At 41.3% G+C, this 25,432-nt stretch overlaps 3 protein-coding genes across 6 annotated transcripts in view; 2 read left to right on the top strand and 1 right to left on the bottom strand.

Moving 5' to 3' along the window:
* Positions 1 to 684: 684 nt before the first annotated feature.
* Positions 685 to 9,722, bottom strand: cbx6a (chromobox homolog 6a). Its single transcript, XM_034299579.2, has 6 exons — positions 9,643 to 9,722; positions 9,165 to 9,504; positions 7,109 to 7,152; positions 6,882 to 6,947; positions 5,762 to 5,828; positions 685 to 4,946 (listed from the first exon to the last, which is right to left on the bottom strand). The coding sequence occupies exons 2-6, from the start codon at positions 9,231 to 9,233 to the stop codon at positions 3,789 to 3,791; spliced, it is 1,404 nt and encodes a 467-aa protein (XP_034155470.2). The 5' UTR covers positions 9,234 to 9,504; positions 9,643 to 9,722; the 3' UTR covers positions 685 to 3,788.
* A 107-nt stretch (positions 9,723 to 9,829) lies between these two features.
* Positions 9,830 to 23,316, top strand: pla2g6 (phospholipase A2, group VI (cytosolic, calcium-independent)). 4 transcript variants are annotated; one of them, XM_053229640.1, is made up of 19 exons: positions 9,830 to 9,980; positions 11,079 to 11,278; positions 11,695 to 11,910; positions 12,077 to 12,257; positions 12,457 to 12,644; positions 13,297 to 13,393; positions 13,487 to 13,669; positions 14,292 to 14,400; positions 15,980 to 16,096; positions 16,532 to 16,619; positions 16,926 to 17,089; positions 17,220 to 17,370; positions 17,650 to 17,786; positions 17,962 to 18,039; positions 18,242 to 18,396; positions 18,720 to 18,887; positions 19,086 to 19,159; positions 19,619 to 19,702; positions 23,180 to 23,316. In XM_053229640.1, exons 2-19 carry the CDS (start codon positions 11,085 to 11,087, stop codon positions 23,184 to 23,186), a joined length of 2,391 nt encoding a protein of 796 aa, XP_053085615.1. In that variant the 5' UTR covers positions 9,830 to 9,980; positions 11,079 to 11,084; the 3' UTR covers positions 23,187 to 23,316. The 4 variants fall into 4 exon arrangements, with proteins under 4 accessions (XP_053085615.1, XP_026803862.3, XP_026803864.3 ...); XM_026948061.3 differs by lacking the exon at positions 23,180 to 23,316 and having other exon boundaries at positions 9,831 to 9,980; positions 19,619 to 21,738; XM_026948063.3 differs by lacking the exons at positions 15,980 to 16,096; positions 23,180 to 23,316 and having other exon boundaries at positions 9,831 to 9,980; positions 19,619 to 21,738.
* The window catches only part of baiap2l2b (BAR/IMD domain containing adaptor protein 2 like 2b), a 9,866-nt gene continuing 7,633 nt past the window's right edge, over positions 23,200 to 25,432 (top strand). Inside the window, exons 1-4 of the mRNA XM_026948052.3 lie at positions 23,200 to 23,331; positions 23,474 to 23,534; positions 24,023 to 24,098; positions 24,325 to 24,411. Coding sequence (XP_026803853.1) covers positions 23,481 to 23,534; positions 24,023 to 24,098; positions 24,325 to 24,411 — 217 coding nt within the window. The 5' untranslated portion in view covers positions 23,200 to 23,331; positions 23,474 to 23,480. The remainder of the gene's footprint in view (positions 23,332 to 23,473; positions 23,535 to 24,022; positions 24,099 to 24,324; positions 24,412 to 25,432) is intronic.

Here is a 25,432-nt window from a genome sequence, read left to right as displayed (position 1 = left end):
AGATCATGAGGTAGAATTTATGCCTGTGACATTAGTTTGATCTCAGTGAAAGTCCTGCCGCACTGAAGCACATTTCAGTTATACAGTAGAACTTAACATTATCTCTTAATGTGCTCACACAGTGGGTAAAAAATGTAAGAAATAAAACATGACAGGCTGTGCTGTTATGGCTGGAAGTAGATTTTCAAGTAACAGCACATCAAAAATTTGTTCCTCTTATACTACAGCAATTTGTGAACTATTACAAATTTTAATTCATTAAAGAATAACTTTTTTTTATCCATTTATAGTTACATTAAAGTACTAGTTAGGAATTAGTTAGTTCCTGTTCTCACTTGTATTATAGCAGCCATTAACAGTCGTTCCCTCACAAGCCTCTCTTTTTTTCTCGCGATGTTAACAAGATGTGTTACAAAGTCTTGTGTCCTGAAGACTTTCCCATGGGGAAAAACCTACTGACCATTGCAAAGGTCTGACACTGGAGACTCCTTCCATAAATGTTAAATAATCATTTCAAGCTCAACCATATCAGCTCACCGTTTTTTGAAAAATCAGGTTTATATTAAGGTAAACTGTTCAGCTAAAACTGCTTTTATAGAAATTTAATCAACACTTTCTATCCAATCAGAATTTGGAATTCAACAGCATATACATATATTATTAAAAAAGGCAAATACACTGACATGTCTTTGGGGTGACTTTTATTAAAAGCATCTTACAAGAGAAACACACAAAGCAACACCAATAATTGACATTTAAATGACCTGTACAATTAGGCTTTTGCAGTACATGCATCAGATACATTACAATGTTATCATCATCGTCATCATTAATATAGTCATCAACTTATATCAATACATAAAACAATAAAAGACACGTTTCATAGATCACACTTAGCTTGGCGTTTGGGTATATCATTCACTCAAACCCAAAACCCAACTACTCAAATAGAACAAGGATGGCTATAAAAGAAACGTGGCACTCAGTACGTCACTCCTACAGTACGGAAATTAAAAAAAAAAAAGCCCTCCGGATCACTTACACCTCTCTGAAGGTGCCAGGTCTTTTTAGGTAGTGCCACTGTCCAAAAATCTTTTCGAGCCCTATTAAATATAAAACATAGGCCACTGGTTAACTTCGAGTAATGATGAACCACCTCAGCAGTTCCTACGGCTATTCTCTAGCACACAGTACACACAGGTAAACAAGACTTGACTTTTGGTACTTTGGAGCACTTCCTAGGTTAAAAAAAAAAAGCAACGGCCAAAGGCAACACATGCTTCATATACTGTTATATAATATAGATGCACCACAAGAGGTGCCCTGTGGAGGGGCAGCACCGGAGGAAGGAGTGGGTCACGGAGTTCATCTCTCCCAGACCTGGGATAAACTTTACTTTTTGGAGGTTTAAAATACATTTGCTGGAAATAACGGAACAAAATATCGTAAACGTAATGATACACGATCAACTATTTGAGGCAACCTTCCTAGCAACATGTTTCACAACTGTAGCAACAGTCATCTTTTTTTTTTTCAGTGAGGACATTTGCCATTTTTAGAAGGTATAAGGGCAATGAGACTGATAAGGTTAAAATGAAATGAATTAATTTTTAATTTAGATTAATCAACACTACCATGTTGGCTAGCTAGATAGCTTAACTAGTGCAGAGAGCTGAATTATGTGTACGTAGTGTAGTGTTAATATCGAAATTGTGCATAACTACAGATTCAAACCCTCCTCGGACAGTTGCTCGGGAGATGCGTCTCATACACTTCTATTCTGACAAATCTGAATGGGACGACCAGAAAATGGGGTACCTGCGTAACCCGACTCTGAATACAGAGAACTTCCTTCATGTCAATATTGACATAACTTTAAATCATAAAATATTGGTATAAATTAAGTCACCAACTTTGAATCTAGCCCTCATTAACAACTACAGCTGGCTAGCTGCTAATTAGCTAACATAACATACCAGTGATGAAAGTTACTTAAATCATTTCACTTTTCACCAAAAATGTACTTTTATTCTAAATCTCTCCAAATGGCAGTCTTACAGCTGATTGGTCAGGTACAGAAAACTGCCTACAAGTAAAAATGCCCTATATAGTCCAATGGGTTGCTACCAATTTATAAGCATGTTGCCTCAAAAAGAAAGAAAATATAAGCTATAAGTTTAGACTAGGACAAAAAAAAACATATAAAGTCATATCTAAAGACAAGCCCCCACCAAAACACATTTCCCAATATTCTCCTCTCCCCTAAGTTCCCAAAGGCACATTAATTAAGATTTGCGCAGGATTATTAGAGCAATTCGGTGGCTATGCTTCATCAGATGAGTCCTATAAATAAATAAGCCTTCTCACATTGCATTATTCTTCACCACAGTTAGCCAAGTTAGCTGCCATATGAACTGTGTGATGCCGGCATGATCCTGTTCACCATAAACTTCATTTCTCTTTTCATAAAACAGACATAAATACATTGCAATGATTTTGCAGAATCAGTCCAAAATCTGGTTTTGCTCTGAATGGTAAATTGGTGATTTCACTTGGACCGCACCCAAAGTTGGACATGAGCGATGGCGCATGTGAAACCCCAAAACCCACAAAACCACCATTCACATTCACATGAGCCCTTCTGCAGGAAGCTCAGAAAAACATAAGAAAAGTTAGACTGTTTTTATCCCAGGTCTGATCTGTCAATGCTAGCACCCAGTTGGACCAAAAGCTCGACTGCTGGACCAGTCTGAGAAGCGACCTGTGGTGCTATCAAAAAAAACATTAAGAAATCTTTCCAAATAGCATCGGCTGTTAATGAAGGTTTCATTAATCAAGGCTATGCATTTGTAGAACTTAGTTAAAGTCACCGCTTCACAGTTCTCAAACCAGTCCAACGTCTGTTGAAAGCCCATAAAACACCAATCACACCAAATACAAACTATGGTTACTCCAGAAGGCAAATACGATTCCAGGAAACAGGGAACAGAAATGATGTACAGTAGCAATCTTGAGATGCAGTCCTTGGTGTATTTGTGAAAACACCGGCAGTTTAGAGTCTTGGTGGATGTATCTTTCAGTAAGGGGGAAGAGCACAAGGGCAGAACTGAAAGGTTGCAAGAAGGGTCTTGCAGTGTGCGTGCAAATAAATGGTCTGTGTTGGGATCTATGGTGGTGAAGGATGGACTGGTTACAATACACGCTGCATTCTTTACGAACCACACCGAAGCATAACTTACTCACACTCACTGCTCATGCTAAGGTGTCTACAGCACTGACGGCACCAAAAGCAGGCACAGTTCTAGGATTAAATGTAATGTATCTTGTTAATTGCTTTTGCAATTATATTGACATTTGCAGTACTGACGTATTGCAGAAGGCCGCGGTATGCAGACAAGCCCTCTAACCGATCTGGTTGCTGCAGTCATGTCAGGGATTCACCGATCGATTTTTAATATATTGCAAGGCTTATTGCAGTTGCAATATGAAGCAATATTATTACAATTTTGTTCATCTTGCAGCCCTAGAGTTCCACATGATCATTGAAGAACAGGGTCGCCAAAGACACAGAATCTCTCGGGTCAATGTGCGGTTGAAAAGAATACACTTGGGACGAGCAGAGTATGAACTCTCTGCATGTCCATATATATAGATAACTTAATTTCTTTAAAAAATATGTTTAAATTTTATTGATGGCAACGTTGTTTTTTCGGGGAATGTTCTTATGGCAAGTTCTTGTTGGGGTCAAGGGGTGAATGAGATATACTGTTTGTAGTAACTGGAGAAGACTAGGTGGTGGAAGCTTTGGCATTCTCAGCGTGGGACGGTGACGGGGGTCTGGAAGCAGCTCCAGACTGGCAAAACTCCTTAATAGTGACAGTAAGATGGTTAGTTGCAACATCAGTAACAACAACATTGGCGCGGCTGGGTGTCCGCTTAGGATGCCAGTCGGGGTCACCTTGTTTCGGCACTGTCTTCTCCGTGCCATCACCCGAGGGACTGGATGTCTGAAATCGGCGGCGTGGCTTTCTCTTCCTGCCCCTAGCCACACAGGGGAGATTCGGTGCCCTTCCTTTTTTGTCTTCTGGTGACGATGATAATGAGGAAGAAGAAGAGAGGGGTGGAGAGGAGGGTAGACAAGGTGCTGAAGATCCAGATTTGGTGCCAGTGGACCGAGCTTGGGATGAGGTTTCTGTGCTCAGTGCCAGAGGTGGGGATGAGGTTGCAGCGATCTGAGCTTGCTGTCGACGGGGCTGGATTTGCGGTGAAGAGGGAGCGTCGCTTTCAGTGCCGCTGGAGCTGGACGGAGAAGGGGGAGACTGGATCCGAACCCTGGAAGAATCTGCTGAGGAATGGGCTCTGGTTTTACTTCCAATAGAAGTGCTCGCTCTCGTACCAGTTGAAGCTGAAGCAGGAGGGCACGGCTGGAGCCCAAATGGCTGGCCGTACATAGGAAAGCCGGGCATCTTCATGGGCGGTTGAAACGGCTTGTAGGGCATGTCCCCTTGCCTCTTTCCGATGATGCGATTCCGCGATGGGATCTGCGCCCTTCCTTGGTGTCCTTTGGTTGTCCCATTACCGTATTTATCAATAACTTTTAAGTTGAGAATGATGCGACCACGCTTGACCTCACGTGGCTTGACCCTGCGGTTCAAAATGCGCACAGTCTCAGAAAACGGAGAGATTGGCAGGCGGGAGAGGAAGGAGGAACCGTCTGGGTTCGCCAAAGGGTCGGGTCGGGGCAAAGGTCGCCGGGACATGCGGTGGCAGCGATGGATGTCTTTCTTGAGCTTGTGTGAGGCAGCCAGAGAGTGCAACCTGGGCGTCGGCGCCAGGGATGACGAAGACGAAGGGTTAGGAGGGACCGGCGATGAGGAGGAGGGGCACGGAGGGGCATGACGGGTACTGGAACCGCGGGACGACGTCTCACCTGCTTGAGCACGTGCCTGGGAGAGGAAGAATATTACCTACATTTAAATAACCTAAAGGTGTACTATATGTGTTTATTTAAAAAATAATGATTATTATTACTAAATTAATAGTATTAGTAATTGTTATATCAGATGTATCCACACTTGAAACCTAGCAATATTTAATTATGTCATACTGGTTCCTGGTTCTTTATCTTTCTAAGGGGGTTCTACTTGGAACCTTCTCTGTTGTAGGTTTCTAAAGCTCTCATAGATCTTTTAAGGGTGCTAACATTTTGTCTAAGAATATATATGACATACATTGGTGAACTTTCTTGCTGCATTAGTGCATTATAGGGGGAAATAAAAGAAATTAGTAAATCTCTGCCACCACTATGTCTTTTAACTTTATTGTATGGAAGGAAAAAAAATCCCTGATCAGAATGTCTTCAGAAAAAAAAACCTGACTCTGGATGTTGATGTTGAAGTACTCTTAACCTTTTCTGGGTTTGTCTGGAGTTTATCATTCCTGTAGACCAGTGTTACTGATCCTGCTGGACTGAACTGCTGCATCGTCTCTGACTATCTGCCATCTCTTATAATTTTCTCATGTTAACACTTGTCATAAAAACAACTTCTGAATTGCCCCGGCCAGCACACTGGAGCCAATGACAAGGAAACTTCCCAAAACCTCTATGGCCTAAAATCATCAGCAGAGTCTACTACACTCTTTGCTGTGTAATAATGATCGTTATTCTGCTGGGTTGGGAAACGCAGGCCAAGATGGGCGGCTAAATGTACTTTCCATTCAGAGTAAAGAGCGATGATGCGGAACGGAGAGAAATTCGAACCTTGAGCACGAAGTTTTTTGGTTTAGGTCCCCGCTTCTTTGGGCCGTAGAGCTCTTGCTCTCGTTCCCTGTACAGATGGGGAAAAAATGGCATTAGGATATAACATTACATCACCAGGGAGCCATAACAATCAGACCAACAGGGTTCTGAGTGTTAAAGTAAAAGAAATACACAATTCTCTCATTGTTCAAGCAGTTTTCGCATATCCTTTTAACAAACTGTACTGTAAGCAACACACAAAATACATTTCACTGAGTTTTAATAAGAACTTGTGCTGCTTTCAAACTGGGAATATATATATATATATATTTTTTCTTACAACAGAACCATAACAATGTTCTAACCAGCTAGTGTTGGCTAATTAACCAGCATAGATTACACTCTAGATTAGATTTATATTGAGCAGTAATACAGATGAAATGAAAATTGGTTTCACTTTGGCAAGGAGGTAACTGTTTGCTTTCGCTGTAGCTTTGGAGACAGAAAATCATGAGAATTTGAGCTGTTTGTGTGACTTGACTGTATCCAGCTACAAAAATAGGCATTATTCTTAGTTCTTAGTTATATTGCAAAATTGGAATATTGGTATTAAAATAGTTTCAGATAAGCATGTCGCACAAACAACAATCAATCTCCTCATATTCCCTCACTAACAAGATTTATTTTTTCACCAACACTTTATCTTCTATGTTTGCTTCTCTCCATCGCATCCCAACTTGCGACCTTATTGGACAAGAGGTAAAAAAGTGCTTAACATCGTTTGGCGTGTTTCTGAAAAGTTGAGATTTGTTTAATTTTGGAAGCTCTGCTGTAAACAAACAAAAAAAAAATGCAGACAGTAGAGCTGTTTAAAAGTGGCTACTTCCCACAGGATTATGCACTAGCAGTGTGGAGAGTGTGAAAGCAGCTTAGTTCTGTATTTAGAAGCAAAAAAGCATAAACTGACTTGCGGTAGGAAAATAACAAACACAAAATAAGAGCAAGATGGAATTGAAATTGAGGAGAAAAGAGAAAAAAGAAGTGTTGGTATGGATCAGGAGTGTGATTAAGAGTACGATGGCTGATCCCGGAACAGTTCTTGCCTTTCAGGTTATAAAGAGAACAATAATCGTGAACCTACTTCTGCTCAAACGCTGTGATGAGCCGATCGTCCAGGATGTTCTCCTCGGGTTCCCATGTGCTGTGCCTGCAAATTAAACCCAATGTTAATGGAGAAACTTGAGAAAGCGTCTTTAAATGCAAACAGCTGTGGGACAGCTTGGCTAAAATAATACAGACATGATGTTTACAATACAGCAATTAATTAAGAGATGAAGTAAGTCTAATTAATCTCCATTTCCATCTTACTTCAGTGCCCATCCTTTCCATTTCACCAGATACTCAATGTTGCCCTAGGGGGAAAAACAAAAGAGACTAGCATGAGTTACTCCTGTTAAAGGAACACTTTAGCCAAGAAAAAAAAAAAAAATAATTTCCACAATTTTCTCCTTTATTCAACGATCAACAAGTCAGGTTTGGATGTTTGCTTCTTTACTTTTGCATCGGATCTACAAGATTAACGTTTCTAACAAGTAATCTCTTCCAAAATAAATAATGTCAGAGCACAATCTTTTCAATCCTTAGACTGGATAACGTGATCATCCCTCCACCTTGGTTTGTTTAGGAACACGAGGACGATAAGAAGACCTCGGATAACCTACAGTGGCATATTTAGCTACTTCATTTATTCCGCTGCTTCCGACATTTAAAATGAATGTAAATGTTATCAGTACGCAGCACACGCACAACTGGTTTGCACGTTTATTCCACCTGGAGAGGAAATACTATCCGTACAATTATACTACAACATAAATTTTAAAAAATACCGAAAAAGTGCGAAGTAAACAAAAATAATTTGACGAAGCAACCAGGAAAGACACTCCGTCCGACGTCAGCTATAACCGTCACGTCCGCTAGTCACCTGAAGTTTCGCTCATAACGATTTCTGCAGGATTAGCTTCAGGAATAAGATGTGCATTGCGACTGGGATCCTGCGGGATCCAACTCACAAGAATCCACTTTCTGACCGGAATCTCACGGGACAAAGAAATGCCACGTTCATTAACATGACAATGATGATACCGTTGCTTGTTCTTCACATTTACAGTGTTAATTCATTTATCAGTAGTAGCTGCTTTATTCTAGTCAGTGGTGTAAATAGATTTGTTTCGATTTTGAACAATAAAACCAATTAAGCTCCTTCGTACAATACCGTCAGGATCGGTCCAACTTTTCGGATGGGATTCGGTGGGATTGGGATTTTAAAACAAAAACATACTACACACCTTTACCTCAAAGCACATCCAGTCCTTCTGATGAAAGATGTCAGACAGACGTCCTGATGTGGTGTAGGACACAGTGTGTAGTTTATAATGTTATAAGGGCGGCCATCTTGGATAACCAAAATGATGTATTTTCGTATTTATTAGTACAGTGTGGTACAAAAGTGTAAAGGTGGAATTGGACCAAAGCTGAAGGTTATGTAGATGACATTAATAACAAAAATCATTTTGTTAAAAAAATGTCATACACACACACACACACACACATATATAAATGTGTGTGTGTATATATATATGTATATATTTACACACACACACACATATATAAAGATTTTTGATGACTTTTTCCACAACATATGCTCATAGCTTCACACACAACTAAAAATGCAACATTTAAAGAAATATTGTGTAATTTAAAAAAAAACAAAAAAAAAACACCCAACTCTTCCTATGACAGTGCAATAACCATGTAATAAGGCAGTAATTAGGCATACATGCTACAGGCTTGAATGTTGTTGTTAGTGATGCAACATTGTGTGTGTGTGTGTGTTTGTGTGTGTGTGTGTGTTATGGTTTTAGATAAATGAATGGCTCAAGAAGGTCACATTTTAGAGCTTGGTCATGCACACTGCAGCTCGCTGCTTTAGGGGTCATGCACGAATTCAGCTTTTGATATGGCTGCATGCTGTGCACTTTGTTCGCTCTTGAGCAACGCATAGTTTTTTTTGTTTTTTTTTTTTCTCCGGGACGCAACGCAGTGATGTGTACAATCCAACCATCATCCATCCCCGCACGCGCTGAGCTTCAAACACCTCTTCCGCGCGCTCACTTTCTTCTATTCCTGCTATTATTTTTGCATTTTCACTGCTATGCGTACAAAACTAGGCCTCTCTCTCTCTCCCTCCCTCCCTCCCTCTCTCTCTCCCCCCCCCTCACTCCTTCTCGTTAAAGGGGCTCTTTTCGGTTTCGCTGTTCAGCGCGAGCCGCCTCGGTTCTCTCCCACCCCCCCCCCCCGCCCCCACCACCTCCTATTTTAGCAGCGCGCGCCTACTCGAAAACAATTACGCGCGCGGCTTCCTCACCTTTCGCACGCGGCGTTTCAGGATCGCTTCAGCGGCGAAAACTCGGTCCCCAATCGCCGTCAGTTCCATCTTTTTTTTTTTTTTTTTTTTTTTTTTTTTTTTTGGTTTTTGTGGGGTTTTTTTTTTTTCCGGACTATTCCTCCCGCTGTCCGGGCGGCGGCGACACACACTCACACACTCTCACACAAACACACTCACACACTCTCTGACACACACACACGGCTGACATCGGAGCTGAGAGAGAGAGAAAGAGAGAGAGAGAGAGAAAGAGAGAGAGAGAGAGAGAGAGCAGCCAGCAGCGCGTCACGTGGTCCAGGTCAGGCCACGCCCCTTGGTAGTCCTAGCAACGGTTTTAAAAAAAAGTCACGAAGAATTAAACATCAAAATAAATAAATACTGTTAGTCGATTTGTAATCGATTTTTGTGAACTATAAAATGTTTTAAAGTCACAAGAAAGACGTTTGGACAAATCACGAACCGCCGTATCATCCGGGTATTCTGGCTTTTACCGACACTGCTATCCAGTTAGCTAGCATTGCAAATAACGCGAAAAGTCTTGAATGCCATTTTGAGCACAACCTAACTGTGTTCCCGCCTTTTTTTCCTGCTACGCTCATCGCTGATTGGTTAACTCAGATAGCGTTGGGACGTGTTCTCTAAATTTCATTGGTTGGCCCAAATGTTCCTCAAGCGGCTACGTGTGTCAAGGCTGTTTGACGTGCAACAGTGGACGTGCTGTCAGAAGTGAGAGCAGAGCAGCAGCTCATCCATCAGCGGTTAATCTTGAGCGGATGAGGCGGCCGGTTTAACTCCGAGGTAAGAAGATTAACGAGATATAAAGCTGTCACGTACTTGATAGTTAGAGAGATATTCGGGAAGCGAAAGTATTGATAAGAGCTGTGGGTTTTGTTTCTAAGTGTTAGGATGATTAGGAAACTTGCTAGCTAGCTAAACGTGTTTGTTTATTTTAACTGTAGGTAAGTGTGTCACATATCGAGTGTTTGTCTAAAACATGACAGGAAATTATGCTTTTTCTTTAGTATTGCACATTCGTCAAAGGAGGTCTCATTGTATCTCTGGGTAACTTGTTACTTTCACTTTCAGCTGTTTGCTTATTTTTGTTGTAATAATAATAATAATAGCAACGCCTACTACACTTATTTGCTCATTTGATCTGTAGTCGTAGTTTAATCTCACTCACTTTAACTAGTTTATAATTGATCAATTTATAATAATGTATTTCTTCTTCAAGGCAGCTGTAGAGTTAGAGTTCATAAAGACACTAAAATGCTTGACCTTTGACCCTGCATAATCTTTCCAACCTCCATTACATTCAGTCAGTAATCAGTATTCGATCAATATCTGAGGTGAATTCTTTGCAATGTCTATAACAAAGACATAATAGCTGTATCAGATAGTATACATACGAGATGAGATTATCCAGGAAGATGTTAAAATTGAGTGGATTTTATATTACCGTAATCTACAACACGACATCGACATCACGTGACTTTGAAACACAGCATGTCGTGCCAGAGTGAAGATGTCATGTCGAGGGTGCAAATACGAAAGTATGGCGTCAAGATTAAAGCCAGAAAATATAGATCAATAGATGTTGTAATAGTAATGCAGAGTAGTGCTTGGACCCCTAGGATTGCAGCTGACAGCTACGTATGAGTGAAGTAACAGTAATGTAGAGTAGTGCTTGGACCCCTAGGATTGCCACTCACAGCTACGTTTAAGTGACAAATTAAAGGAAAATACACTGATTCTGTTACAGGGTGGGATGTGCAACCTTCTTCTGACTGATCAACTTTATTCCATGACATTTCTATCCTTGTGGGATGACTCCGCCCCCTTCCATGTAATCATGTAAATCATATGTCAAACCGAAGTCACTCACTTTTCTTCCAGGTCAAAATGCAGTTCCTGGGTCGTATCATTGGGACGGTGAGCAATGTGTTCGCCAACCCGTACCGGGTTCGGGAGGTCCAGCTGTCGGAGTACGGGAGTAAGGTGAAGATGAAGCAGGATGGGAGGATGACGCTGTACAGGGACACTTCCTCCCAAGCCTGGGACTGTGTCCTCATCATGCCTGACAGCCCAGCACTGAGGTCCGTGTTAGACCATTTTCCCCTATAATTGTCTAACACTAGGTTTGACTTTTTGTACCTTCTGGTTTGTTTGTTTTGTTTTTCTTTTTTGCCGTCCCTGCGATGACCGTGACCATCACAAGGCTGCTGTGCTCATATTTTTAGCTTACTTTGCTGATTTTACAAAATGCCCCAGTTTCCATCAGCAGTAAACTGACTAGAGCGCTTTCAGTCTCTGGCTATACTGCCGATAGTGGGTGAGAAACCTGAAATTCAGGTTCATTGTGCTATATGTTGAATGGAGTGCATCGGGGGGGGGTGTGTGTGTGTGTATAGACAGACCCATAAAACTATACTATTATGAGATTAATTAAATTTCATTTAATCAGCCTTTAAATTCATCAAATGCTTTTTTTTTTACCTGCCACTCACCTCAGGTTGTTCCAGGTGTCTTCGGAGGAAGATGCTGGGAACTGGTTCCCTCAGTACGCCCTCAAGCTCCGCCCCTTTTACGAAACTCTCCGTCCGCCTCTCAAACCCGAGACGCTCCAGCCGATAATCGATTGTCTGCGGAACCACCCGGACTGGAGCTCCGCCCACATCGCCGTGGACACCGGCCTGCGTGACTGCCTGAAGCACAACCATGTTTTGAGGTGAGGGGCCACAAAGCAGAGGGGTCAAAGGTTAAATAAAGAGAAAGAAGGTACTGGATTGAACGTATGAATAGAAACCAGCCAGGTTTTGCATACGCATTTTTAAGTATCACGATGATTGGAATCTACGTTGTAATGACGATGAGGTGGAATGATGTATCTTTAGTCAGATAAACGTACGGGACGCTCAGGGCCAGACACCGCTGCACCTGGCGTGCGAGCGCGGCGAGGTGAGCTGCGTGCGAGAGCTGCTAGAGGAATGCCAGGCTCGCACCAACATCCGAGATAAGAACGGTGACACGCCCATGCACTGTGCTGCCAAGCAGGACTCGGCCGTCGTCGTGGAGGTGAGTAAAACTGTCCATGTTTGTAGGTCACTGGGTGAAGGATGCAGTGTGGATACGTGGAATCAGCTAATCCAGTGTGTGTAGAGGATTATATGTTACAAAGACATCTCATTAGCTGAGTTTATATAATAATGTCATGTATGTTATAGTGGAGAATTCAGTGTATCTTGTGATAATGAAAACCACTGTATCATCTCAGGTGCTGTGCTCTCAGCTGTGTGCCGGGGTAAACGAGCTGAACCAGGCCGGAGAGACGCCGCTACACGTCGCGTGCCGTTTGGGAAAGGCCGAGACGGCCAGGGCGCTGATGGGAGGCGGGGCTCGTAGCGACATCATCGGGGGTGCCGGCTACCCGATCCACACAGCCATGAAGTACAGCGCCAGGGGGTGAGTAAACATTTTCCTCAGCGCAGATTGGAATGACTCCGTCCTCCCCATAGGCTCCGCCCACCAACGTTCATTGTGGAAATCTGGAAGTGATGGAAGGAAAGTTGAACCATCTTCATTAAAAAAAAAAAAAAAAAGATTACAGAGCTTAATGACATTTAAAGCAAGTATATGGAGATTTGTATTTATATGGAGATGTATTTATGGAAAAGGGCTATTAATTGTTAGCTGCATTAGACTCGAAGTTACAACATACATCAAAGATCAAAAATCAGTGCTGATTTATTACATTGTTGAGTAAAATTATTTTTTTAAATAGTATTTTGTAAACATGGTTGCAAAAAAACTGTTGTATTTAAGCAGGTATAAATGGAAAGTGGGGCAACAAGCAGCAAAGTGGCCCATTTTTATCTTGTCAGATGTCATGTAGTTGAGATCGTGGGTTAAACTGATGGTTACCATGGCGATCTGCTCAGAAATAACACAGGCCTTGTAATTTGCAATGAATGGTCCAGCTAATTTTTCATTAAGATTAAGTGGGCTCTTATCACAGTGCTCATGTACTCTGTATTCATTCACTCATCCTCTCTCTCTCTCTCTCTCTCTCTCTCTCGCTCTCTCTCGCTCTCTCTCGCTCTCTCTCTCTCCCCAGCTGTGCTGAGGCCATTCTGGCTGCTGATTTGAATCAGCTGCAGGCCGAGGACCCGGTGTACGGCGGAACCCCTCTCCACTGGGCCAAGACTGCCGAAGTCAGAAGCACTTTCACAGATTAACACACACTTTGAACTCTGCCATTTGTCCATCAGTTCAATCTGACGTGTTTATTCCCGTGTCGTGTGCAGATGAGTCGTCTGCTGCTGGATCACGGCTGCAGCGTGAACTACCTCAGCAAAACCGGCGAGAGTCCATTACACATCCTGACCAAGAGGGGACGCTACGAGGCCGCCATGACACTGCTCATCCACGGAGCCAACCCCAACATCAAGGGCGAGAACGGGAACACGGCTCTGCACCTCGCCATGAAGGTACACCTGACAAGCGTGTGTGTGATTGTGTGTGTGTGTCAGTGCCAATAAAACGCTCAAGGTCCCTTCGTTCCTCATCAGCAGGGAAAATACAGAAACCGTACTATTAAGGAGAGTTGCTAGGCGACAAGCAACGTGAACACGTTATGAAACTAACTTTAATAGCATTTCTGATTGGTCCAGTTTTCAAAGAGGAGTCGGTTTGTGGCTTTACACTGTGATGAACACAATGTAAAAAATATCAAAAATACATATTTACTATTTTATTTTTTTACAGAAACTGAGCAAACCAAATGGACGTTTTGAATTTTCTGTGACCCCAAGCCTCAGCATTCTGGTTTCTCCTCGTTATTTACCATGATGCTTGTAAATCCATGTTAAATGAATGTTTCGGCGTATTCTAGCGTACGGAGAAATTTGTCCATTTTATTGTTGAAAGAAAAAGAATCAAACAGCAAGTGCGTGGCCTGTTTGAGTATGATTCGTAGTAATATTTCGAAATATTTGCACAAAAATTGTTTTTATAGTAATATAAATTGTAAATCAAACGACCCCACAATGAGAAGCCGCTTTGTAATCGTCATCTTTTTTTGTGTGTGTGTGTGTTTTTCCTCCTCTGCAGCTGGACCACATGGACCTGATAAAAGCGCTCATCGTGTTCGGAGCTGACGTGGAGATCCACAACGACCTGGGCGAGACGCCGGGGCTGATCGCAGCCCGCACCAGCAAGGGTCAGCGAGAAACAGGGTTTTGTGTGTGTGTGTGTGTGTGTGTGTGTGTGTGTGTGTGTGTGTGTGTGTGTATGGACAGATGTACAGTTGGGTCCAAAAGCTTTGGCTGTATCCAAAACCAAGAATTGCTTTTACTTTATCAAACACTAATTCAAAAATACGTCATTAACCGAGAGTGAAGCATTTCAGCAAGTCAGTATTGTAAATGATCGCTTACAGTTCATTTCGAATTTTTCACGTAATCCTAGTGGCGCCGTAACAGCGCTCGCACTCTGTGATATTAGTCGAACGTTTCTCACACTGCAGGCACTTGGTCGTCTTTGGCCCCGATGGCAACAAAATGGCCGCCGATAACTTAGGCATGTCACACTGTGCGTTCTAAGATGGCTGCTTTCAACTCACGACAGAAGAATTCTCGTTTTACGATGTGTGATTTTTGTCTGTGACAATAAAATCAGGTCAAAGATCGTACAGTGTGCGGTACGGTAGAGCCGGCTTTATTCAGATGAGTGACTTTCGGAATTCAAATTGTATTAGTGTTTGATAACGAAATTAAAAGCTTAGTAGAGTCCTAACGTCAGTTTGCATGCGTACACTGCCGCTTAATCGTTTTTGAACTATTTTGCTTTTCAGAAAATGGGTTCAAGTTAAATCCTACAGATTTATTTAGATAATCTGAGTACGAAAATAGGTTTAAGTCAACTTAGAAATATGAGAAACTTTATTTTATTGGACAAACGAGTCTTTAAATTCAACGATTTAGGGATTTGATGGAACCCTTGTTTAATTTTCTCCTTATTTTTTTCCAATAGTGATTAAACTGTAATAAAAACTTCACATGTTCAGAAACATTCGCCTGGCAGTGTACATTTTTACAGTATTTATATATGATTATAAATATTGTAATTGATCTCAGTGAATGATATTTGTAAGCTGTTTCACCGGGTTTCCAAGCTGTGGTTATTTTTTTCTCTAAATCATTAAAATCAGTAGATTTTTAAAAAAAAATTGTTTCAAGTCTGTTTGTTAAAAGGTCCAGTAGAATTTAGATTAACAGTAACTCTTGGAAATCCTGTGTTAATCCCATTAAACCCATAAAGTTTGCATGAATGCGTTAAAATTGTAATTATTAACCCATTTTTGCTTAAAAATGTACAAAAAATGATTTTTTTTGTTTGCATTTAATTGACATTTTAAATGCTTCTCAGCTCTCATGGTTTTTACCTGTAATATTAAGTAGAGAATCTTTTAAGGAACCAACAGAGATTTAAAAACATCTAAACTGTTTGGATTTGGATTTCAGTTTTCAGGTTTGTGTTGTAGTGAAGCTCAGATGTGGAAAAGAACATTTTTTTTTTAATTCCAGTTTGAGCATAAATGGGCTATATTCATTTAACAATCTCTCTCTCTCTCTCTCTCTCTCTCCCTCTCTCTCACTCTCACTCCCCATCACCATCACCCATTTCCTCTCCTGCTCTGTCCTGATGTGTGTGTGTGTATGTTCTTGATGCATGTGCCTGTGTGTGTGTGTGTGTGTGTTTTGCGTCTGCATGTTACGGACCCTTGGCTTTGCTTTAAGGCCCCAACCGTAAGGTGTTGCTGAAGATGCTGCAATGCGTCGGGGTGGAGCGATGTGGCCCGCCCTCCCCCGACTTCCCAACCCCCGTCACCAACAGAGCTCCGCCCCTGTCTATAGGTAAAACCCCGCCCACCTAAGCTCCTCCCTTTGCCTGGAGTCTGGACCCTTTCCATCCTCCTGCATCCTCTCTCGCAAGCTTTATGCCTGTGTCTGTTTCTGTAAATATTGTTTATATTGCTAATGTTGTGAAATTATGATAAGCTCTGTAAAATCTGAAGAGATGGACTGCGTCTACACAAAGGAAAGTTTAAACGATTATCATTCTGTACAAAACAAAAGCTTTCGATGTGTCAGAGGTTCTCACTCTCTTTTAAATTCCCTTTTTGGCTTAATGGCGAAATTTTTCCGCGAAGTTTCTTCTTTGATATTTTTTGCGCCATTTGCATTGCTTTAATGCTTACTTCATACTATTCATGAAACACAGAGTCTACCAGAGTAACACTAGCATTAACCCGATTGGCCAACTGACCTCGGCTGTGATTTTGCCGTCAGGGTTTAATGACCTCATTCACGTGGCAGCCGCCATCTCCGCCATGAGCCAAGGGTACACCGAAGTGGACGGACCCAGGACAGGCAAAAAGTACGTAGCAGAAGAATATGCATGAAGAAGGAAATAATTCAGGATAATGCATTTTTATCCAGTACTTTCGACGTTATGTGTAATGTTGAGAATAAGGGGTGGGACAGTATATTGGTGTGATGGATTGCATAAGCAAATACTTGTTTCTGATTGGTTGATCGGTGGTATAGATAAAAATATAATCACAGTTAAAAATGGGTGTTTCTGGGTCCATGAATAGCAATATGACTAATATCACTGTACCGATTAGAAGCACACATGCCTTTGCATCTACAGCTGTTGTGGATTTTCTCTCTGTCTGTATAGGATGGACAGGTTGCTGTGTCTGGATGGAGGAGGCATCAAGGGCCTGGTTCTGATCCAAATGCTGATCGCGTTGGAGAAGGAAGCGGGTCGGCCCATTCGAGAGCTCTTTGACTGGGTGGCTGGAACCAGCACCGGTGGCATCCTGGCTCTGGCTGTCACCCACGGTGGGCGTGCATGAGAGATTAAATCCAGTTTTGAAAAGACAAGTGCTAATGTTTAGCTATTTGGAGATCTGGAGCGGAAACTTAGCTGTCCTGCATTAAATCATAGCCGTGTGTGTGTGTGTGTGTGTAGGTAAATCGATGGAGTATCTGCGCTGTCTGTATTTCCGGATGAAGGATCAGGTGTTTAAAGGCTCGCGGCCGTATGAATCAGCGCCGCTGGAGGATTTCCTCAAGCAGGAGTTTGGAGAGAACACCAAGATGACGGACGTCACACACCCCAAGTGAGTGTGTGTTCGTGTGTTCGTGTGTCTGTGTGTTTGTGTTTGTGTGTGTGTTTGTGTGTGTGTGTGTGTGTGTTGTGTTTTGGGATGAGCTATATGGCAATATAATTATCATAATACACAATATAGAGTAAATCATGATCTTGAGGTGAGAACAGATTGAAGAACACACAACATGTAATGTATTTAAAAAGGAATCTGTCTGTCTGTCTGTTTTTCTCTCTCTCTCTCTCTCTCTCTCTCTCTCTCTCTGTCTCTATCTATCTATCTATCTATCAGAGTGATGGTCACCAGTGTTTTAGCAGACAGACACCCCGGGGAGTTGCACATCTTCAGAAATTACAACGCCCCGTCTATACCCCGAGACCCTCCGTATGCTTCCACAGCCACTTTCAGACCCCTCACCACCCCACAAGGTAACACACACACACACACACACACACACACACACACACACACACACACACACAGACAGAGCCTGGTAGCCAACCAAATATGCAACGTGTAAGATTTTATTAACTTCCCCACAGTAAAGTTTTCCCGCCTCCTTCAGCTCGTCTCCGCCTCTCAGTGTCAGTGTTGTTGTTGCAGGCTGGGAGGATGAGGATGTGTTGATAGTGGGATGCACTCAGGAACCTGTCAGAAAGCGTAGGAAGGTGACGGATGAAGGTGTGTGTGTGTGTGTGTGAGAGAGAGAGAGAGAGAGAGAGAGAGAGAGAGAAGGGTCACAGTGAGCGAGACACTATGAACGTGATCTACACTTCACTTGGGGCTTTCTTTCGTCTTTTTTTTTTAAATGTAGGCATTTTAATTTTCCTTTTCATTTGTTTATCTACGTCTCCTGTTTTTTTTTTGGGTTTTTTTGTCTCAGAGCAGGTCGTGTGGCGTGCGGCTCGGTCCAGCGGCGCCGCCCCCACGTACTTTCGACCAATGGGGCGCTTCCTGGACGGCGGCTTGCTGGCCAATAACCCGACATTAGACGCCATGACTGAGATCCACCAGTACAACAAAGCACTGAAGGCTCAGGTCTCTCTCACACACACACACACACACATTTGGACTATGGAGAAAAATGTTTTGTTTTGTTTTCTCTGGTGAAACATTAATGACTAGCGTCTGTTATACCACAGTGCTTTTGAATTCTGATTGGTCAGAAGGTGTTGATTAATTTTCAATAACAGCATAAAAGGAATAAAAGGAACTTATAGAAATGTGCTGTTACAGGAAATTGATCAACTTTGGGGCGGTAACATTAACGCTGCTTCATCACACCACCCCAATCAGACATCATCAGACCACAGTGACGTCTTAACAGTTGGCTCGTGTGTGTGTGTGTGTGTGTGTTTCAGGGTCGGGGAGATGAGGTGTGTTGTCTGGGTGTGGTGGTGTCTTTGGGTACGGGGAAACCTCCGCAGGTGCCGGTGAACTCGGTGGACGTGTTTAGACCCTCGAACCCTCTGGAGCTGGCTAAGAGCTTTGTAGGAGTCAAAGAGCTGGGCAAGATGCTGGTGGATTGTGTAAGTACACACACAAACACACACACACACATACACACACACTTCTAAGTAAGACAGCATGCTTTTTTAAAAAAATAAATAAATAATAATGATTCATTTAAGACATAATGTTCTATACACAGTTTAATGGTGAGAGCCTTTTCCCAACTTTAATAGAGTTGTGTGTGTGTGTGTGTGTGTGTGTGTTGTGTTTTGTAGTGCACTGACTCAGATGGGTGTGCAGTAGACCGAGCCAGAGCCTGGTGTGAGATGACTGATATAAACTATCACAGGTAAGAAACTGTGTGTGTGTGTGTGTGTGTGTGTGTGTGTGTGTAAGTGTGTGCCATATTTTCCACACAATGGGTTGGGCTGTATTGTATTCAATATTTTCTCTCTGTCTCTCTGTCTCTCTCTTTCTGTTTCTCTCTCTCTCTCTTCCTCTATCTCTCTCTCTCTCTGTCTCTCTCTCTGTCTCTCCCTCCCTCTCTTTCTGTCTCTCTATTTCTGTCTCTCTCTCTTCCTCTCTGTCTCTCTCTCTCTCTCTCTCTCTCTCTCTCTATCTCTCTCTGTCTGTCTGTCTCTTTCTGTCTCTCTCTCTCTCTTCCTCTATCTCTCTCTGTCTCTCTCTTTCTGTCTCTCTCTCTCTCTTCCTCTATGTCTCTCTGTCTGTCTCTCTCTCTCTTTCTGTCTCTCCCTCCCTCCCTCCCTCCCTCTCTCTCCCTCCCTCTCTCTCCCTCCCTCTCTCTCAGGCTAAGTCCTCAGCTCTCGACCGAGGTGCTTCTGGATGAAGTGAGTGACGCCGTTTTGGTGAACATGCTGTGGGAGACACAGATGTACGTCTATGAGAACCGGGAGCTCATAAACACCCTTGCACAGCAGCTCCTGCAGCACTGACACACACACACACACACACACACACACACATCAAGACACAGTGAGAAAATGAGAGAGAGTAGAGGCAGTAAGAGGAAAAAACAAGAGAGAAGGGAAGAATAGTGAAAGATAGAAAATGTGCAAATGTGTGTAACAGATCAGCCCAGTGTTACTCAGTTACATTCTCATAAAAAGAAGTCACATGATCACCTGTAATCCATCAGGGACTGTGATTGGTCAATGCAATTTTTATAGTTCACTCTCTGACACGAGCCCTCTCACGATTATTAATGATACCGAATACTGACGGATTTCTTGGACTGACCAAGTGTAAATGTTTATATATAAAATCTAAAAAGAACAGGTATTGGAAATTATGTTTGTGGCAATTGTGGCATTTTTACTGTGAAGTTTATTCATTCTGGTTCATTTGAATTTGCACTATCCAGTGATGATTGTTAGTAATTCAGGAAACGCCGCGTCTCCAAACCTGTATCGGCCAGTTTTTCCGTTTGCTTGAAACGTCAAAATTTAGTTTGAAGGAATAGTTTCAGGAAAAAAATCTAATTCACGCAATGCTCCTCATCACCTCAAATGTAGCCAGTCATCCAAGACATGGATTTCCAAACGTTTCGATTCTTTAGTTTTGTTCAGTGATGCGGTTTAGGACACAACGCTGCCATATTCTCGAATCTGATTGGCCAGACGGTGTCTGTTTTAGTTTTTCGACGTTAGTTCAGCAGCAAATCACTCGTTCTAATACGTTACCGTTTCTATAGTAACAGCTCATTCACGGCGACTTGTACGGCGGACGCTCTGTATTGAAAATCCAAGTATAATGATAACAGAAAAGTGTAGAATGTTTGATATGAGAAAGTAAGGAGAAAATTATGTAACACTTTTTAGAAGGAGTCTCCAGTTTCAGTGCTGGGGGTAGAGCCGTAACTTTAATTCTTCCGACTTTACGGTTATTCAGTAACGTGACAATCTGCGGATTTTTGTCTCATTCAAGAAGAAGTGAGTGGACGAATGTTTATAGCTGCTATAACAGAAGTGATAACAGGAAATAACATGTTTGAAAGCTTCGCTATGTTGCTTGAACTACTGTAAGTACTGTATATAAATATTTGGGCATGCATTTACAGACATCAGGTTACTTTTAAACTACGTTAACCTTGTAGCTAACGCAAGCATGTCTCGGCTAAGCAACTACAGTTGTGACAATGGAAAAGAAATTCCTTTAAGCCAGTAGATATCCAGTGATCTTGCTCTCTGATTATGAAGCTCATCCACGTTTTGGAATCTGATTTATTTATGTATCACATTTAATCAGATACGCGGAAGGATTTTATATAAGCTATAAATATCCAGTTTCTGTATCCAGTTTGCGAGCTTGACTTTCATTTTATGGCTATTTCTTCGTTTTTGCCTTAAACCAAAAGCCTTGTGTTTTCTCATACCGCTTTTGTTTGACATTATTATCCAGTAGTGCGAAGTTGAACCTTTAACGCAAACTTGAACGGTCAATTTACGAATATTTACCTGGATAGATGGGTCCATTAATCTTAATTTGTTTATTTGTTTGTTTGTGTGTGTTTTTTTTTTTTTTTTAAAACCTACTTTGTGTATTGCCAGTATTCTAGTAGAGGTAATGTTGTGAGTCAGTGTGCTAATTTTGGGATTTGGGATGAGATTAACTCAAGTAGTTTTAAAAAAAAAAAAAAAAAAACCATCCAGGATTGATCTCAAACTTTACATTTATGTACTGACGTTTCAGACGCTGTCAAGGAAAGACAAAAACTATTCGAGCGGAATTTATCTGGTCTCTACAGAAGGTTGTGGTTTCTGACAAAACCTCAGTATTTACCTGTTTTTAAACATTTCTTTTCTCATCACTGATGTTTATGGTAACAGATTTTATATTCTTTTATTCTGCTTTGAACATAAACTCTAATTTATATGAACTATTAATTCATTAAAGTGTTAATACCTAAAAGAGCTGTGTCACGTGTCATCCGCTTCGCCGAGTTCAGCGTTACTCTGTGAATCTTTGTATGTTATGTGGATGATTTCTTCTTACCTTCTCCTGCTAATGTGTAATATATATTCGAGTTTTTATTTCGAGGTTCGAGTTCAAGTCTGAATACAGAAGCTCAAACGTAGATCACGAGTAAAAGCACCTTCAAGTTACAGAAGTTTTGATCTCATTTCGAGCTTGAAATTGGACGAAATTTTGCTTCTTTCTAGAAATAAAGCTCAAAATGATTAAAAAAAGAAAGTTATAGCAATAGACTTGTGTATATACACAAGTGTGTGTGTGTGTGTGTGTGTGTGTGCAGCTTTTAAACACTTTATGAGGATGAAATTAGGTTGGTTCCAATAAAATTTTGTGGGTGTGCACAAGTTTTTAATTCTTTGTAAGGAGTGTGTGTGTGTGTGTGTGTGTGTGTGTGTGTGTGTGTGGCTTTCTGACCCGTTATGAGAGCCAAATTTTGCTGGTCCCAAAAAAAAAAAAAAAAAAAAAAAACTGGTGTGTGTGTGTGTGCAGCTTTATAACCCTTTGTGAGGATGAATTTTGGATGGTCCCAATAAAACCTTCTGTGTGTGTGTGTGTGTGTGTGTCACTTTTTAACCCTTTATGAAGATGAAATTAGTCTATACCCAGTAAAACTTTGTGTGTGTGTGTGTGTGTCACTTTTTAACCCTTTATGAAGATGAAATTAGTCTATACCCAATAAAACTTTGTGTGTGTGTGCGTGTGTGTGTGTGTCTTTGAGCATGAATGTGTATGCACGTTTTCAACCCTTTGTGAGAACAAAATTTGGTCCCCATTATGATAGTAATGCATGACAATCCTCACCAGGTTCCCTTTGTACCTCTCTCTTGGAAGTAATGAGAGAAAAAAGGCACAATGTAAACACTCCTGTGTTGGAAAACTTAAAGTTACAAAGTGCTCACACTGGAGACTCCTTACAGAAAACATCACCATATCAGTGATTACATGCTGATAAACGATATTAAAACACCTTTTGAAGGAGAAAATTTAGAGAAAATGCCCATTCAGAAGCAACTCTTTTGTGTTGCTGTGGTAATGTTTGTTTTATCATGAGTTGTACTGTCTCAAACTATTGTTGGTTTTGTGTGCGTTTTTATGCAATCGTGAATTTAACAGATTAGCACCTTTAGTCTCCTGGTTACTAGTGTGGAACAAGATCACGGTTATGTTCAGTATCAGTTAGATGGTTGTATAAGCTGTTCAGCTCTGTTTTGTGTGTGTGTGTGTGTGTGTGTGTGTGTGTGTGTTGTGCTCGAGTGCTTCTGCACCGTTATCAGGTGTAGCCGCGCCTGCTCAGGTGTGATGGCCGAGCAGGTTAATAATTCAGCACCTGAACCTGGATCAGATATTCTCTCTGTGTCTCTCTCTCTCTCTGCATCAGGTGCTAACAGCTAGCTGAAGAGACCAATTACAGACGCATCCTCACTCACACACTGAACACAAACGCACACACACACACACACACATATTAACTAGTGTGCAGTGTGTTCACGACCAAGATCTGCAGTCCGGAGACTTTCAGCATCTACGCGGGTACTGTTCACTTACTTTCAGGACTTTTAATACTTTAAAAATGTATTTTCATGCATGTTCATGTTTGTGTTACTAAATATCACTGTGTGTGTGTATGTTTGTGTGTGTGTGTGTGTGTGTGTTATGCTTATGTTCTCTTTAGTAACACAATGTCTGGAGCTAATAGTGACCAGCTACACCAGTCCACTCTAAGCATCTATTCAGTAAGTGTGTGTGTGTGTGTGTGTGTGTGTAGTAGTGTATGCAGGGTTTTTAACCCTTTGTGAGAACAAAATTTGGCTGGTCCCAATAACATTCTGTGTGTGTGTGTGTGTGTGTGTACAGGTTATTAGTCCTTTGTGAAGACCAAATTTAGCTGGTCCCTATAAAACTTTGTGTGTGTGTGTATCTGTGTGTGTGTGTGTGTGTGTGTGTGTATGCCTGTGCATGTCCCCATTATGATAGTAATAACTGACATATTGGGGACAATTGACTAGAACTTTGTGAGTGTGTGTGTGTGTGTGTGTGTGTGTGTGTGTGTGTGGGTTTAACCCTTTGGCCGGTCCCAATAAAAACTTGCCCTTGGGCTCTTTGGCTGGTCCATATAAAGTGTGTGTTGTTATTGATCCAAGGTAAAATTGTGGAAAAGTGTTTTTTCAGTATGTATTTGTGCATAATGTGTTAATAGTGTGTGTGTGTGTGTGTGTGTCAGCACCTGATGGAACAGTTTAACCCCGGCCTGCTACAGCTGGTCACTTTAGGTAACAGCTACGTCAAAGCTTTTCAAGGTGAGAGCTTGAGTGCGTGTATTATAGTGAAGCCCCCAGTACACATTTTTCACACACACACACACACACACACACACACTGTGTGTATTTATGTATATTTGATGGCCGAATGCTCCACCTAAACATCATTACTCAAACTGATAGCAAAATGCAAAGCCAAAGCCTAGAGCTATTTCTGTCCCAAAAACAAGGTGTGTGTGTGTGTGTGTGTGTGTGTTTCTTCCAGCATTGGCGTTGACAAGTGAGGCCTACTTTGGTGCACTGGCGAAGATGGGAGAGCAGGCTCTCCACACACTCTCATCCCGCTCACTTGGTAAGTGACAAAGAATGTGTGTGCGTGTGTGTGTGTGTGTGTGTGTATATGTATATATGTATGTGTGTATGTATATATATATATATATATATATATATATATATATATATATATATATATATATATATAAACACAGACACATACATGTGTATGTGTGTGTGTGCTTGCATGCCAGTGAAAGCCATCACAACACACTCCACAATTCACTACGCAAATGTGACATTTGTTGCATCAGTCTATCACGAGTTGTATCGGTTTGGGTTACAGGATTAGACTGTGTGTGTGTGTGTGTGTGTGTGTGTGTGTGTGTGGAGAGAGAGATCAGGTGTCAGTACTGCCTTTTTGGTTGAATAATTCAGACGCCTTCAAACACACACACACACACACACACACCTCACTAGGCTCCGAATTAGTGAGAAACAGCTCTATATTCATTTATTAATAAATAATAATGATACATTAATTTTGTAAAACATCAGAGCAATGAAGTTTGATTGATTAAAATGTTTTATTCAGCTAATTCATATTTCTGGTGTTCTGGAGTTTAAGAATCATTACTGTGTCGCTTGGTCAATTGATTGATTGGTTGATTAACTGATTCATTGATCAATTCACTGAGTCATTGTTTGTTTGATTCATTGATCTATTAATTGAGTCACTGGTTGTTTGATTCAATGAAACATTTATTGATATATTGTTTGTATGTTTCATTGATCAATTCATTCATTCATTGCTTGTTTGATTCACTGATCGATGAATTGATTCATTGATTGATTAATTTATTGATTTATTAATTTAATGTTTGTGTGATTGATTGATTGATTCATTCATTCATTACCTGTTTGATTCATTGATTGACAGATTCACTAATTGTTTGAATCACTGCTCGATTCATTGAACAATTCATTAATTCATTGTTTGATTGCTCAATTGATTGATTAATTGATTCTTGGTTTTTATTCATTGATCAGTTAATTGAATCATTGCTTTTTTATTCATTGATTGAAAAATTGATTCATTG

This window comes from Pangasianodon hypophthalmus, chromosome 25 (assembly GCF_027358585.1).
Source record: "Pangasianodon hypophthalmus isolate fPanHyp1 chromosome 25, fPanHyp1.pri, whole genome shotgun sequence".
NCBI classification, from domain to species: Eukaryota; Metazoa; Chordata; class Actinopteri; order Siluriformes; family Pangasiidae; genus Pangasianodon; species Pangasianodon hypophthalmus.
The sequence above is the reverse complement of the archived record's forward strand: the minus strand, read 5'-3'. Positions and strand labels throughout refer to the sequence as shown.

What these genes read in the sequence shown, in the direction of transcription:
- cbx6a (XM_034299579.2), bottom strand. Translation starts at nt 9,233, where the DNA reads ATGGAACTGACGGCGATTGGGGACCGAGTTTTCGCCGCTGAAGCGATC. An exon ending in TGGAAAGGATGGGCACTGAA is followed by an intron (nt 6,948 to 7,108) that starts GTAAGATGGAAA and finishes TTTAATTTGCAG; the next exon opens with GCACAGCACATGGGAACCCG. An exon ending in CAAAAAACTTCGTGCTCAAG is followed by an intron (nt 4,947 to 5,761) that starts GTTCGAATTTCT and finishes TTCCTCTCCCAG; the next exon opens with GCACGTGCTCAAGCAGGTGA.
- pla2g6 (XM_026948061.3), top strand. Translation starts at nt 11,085, where the DNA reads ATGCAGTTCCTGGGTCGTATCATTGGGACGGTGAGCAATGTGTTCGCC. An exon ending in AAGCACAACCATGTTTTGAG is followed by an intron (nt 11,911 to 12,076) that starts GTGAGGGGCCAC and finishes ATGTATCTTTAG; the next exon opens with TCAGATAAACGTACGGGACG. An exon ending in GGCTCTGGCTGTCACCCACG is followed by an intron (nt 17,090 to 17,219) that starts GTGGGCGTGCAT and finishes GTGTGTGTGTAG; the next exon opens with GTAAATCGATGGAGTATCTG.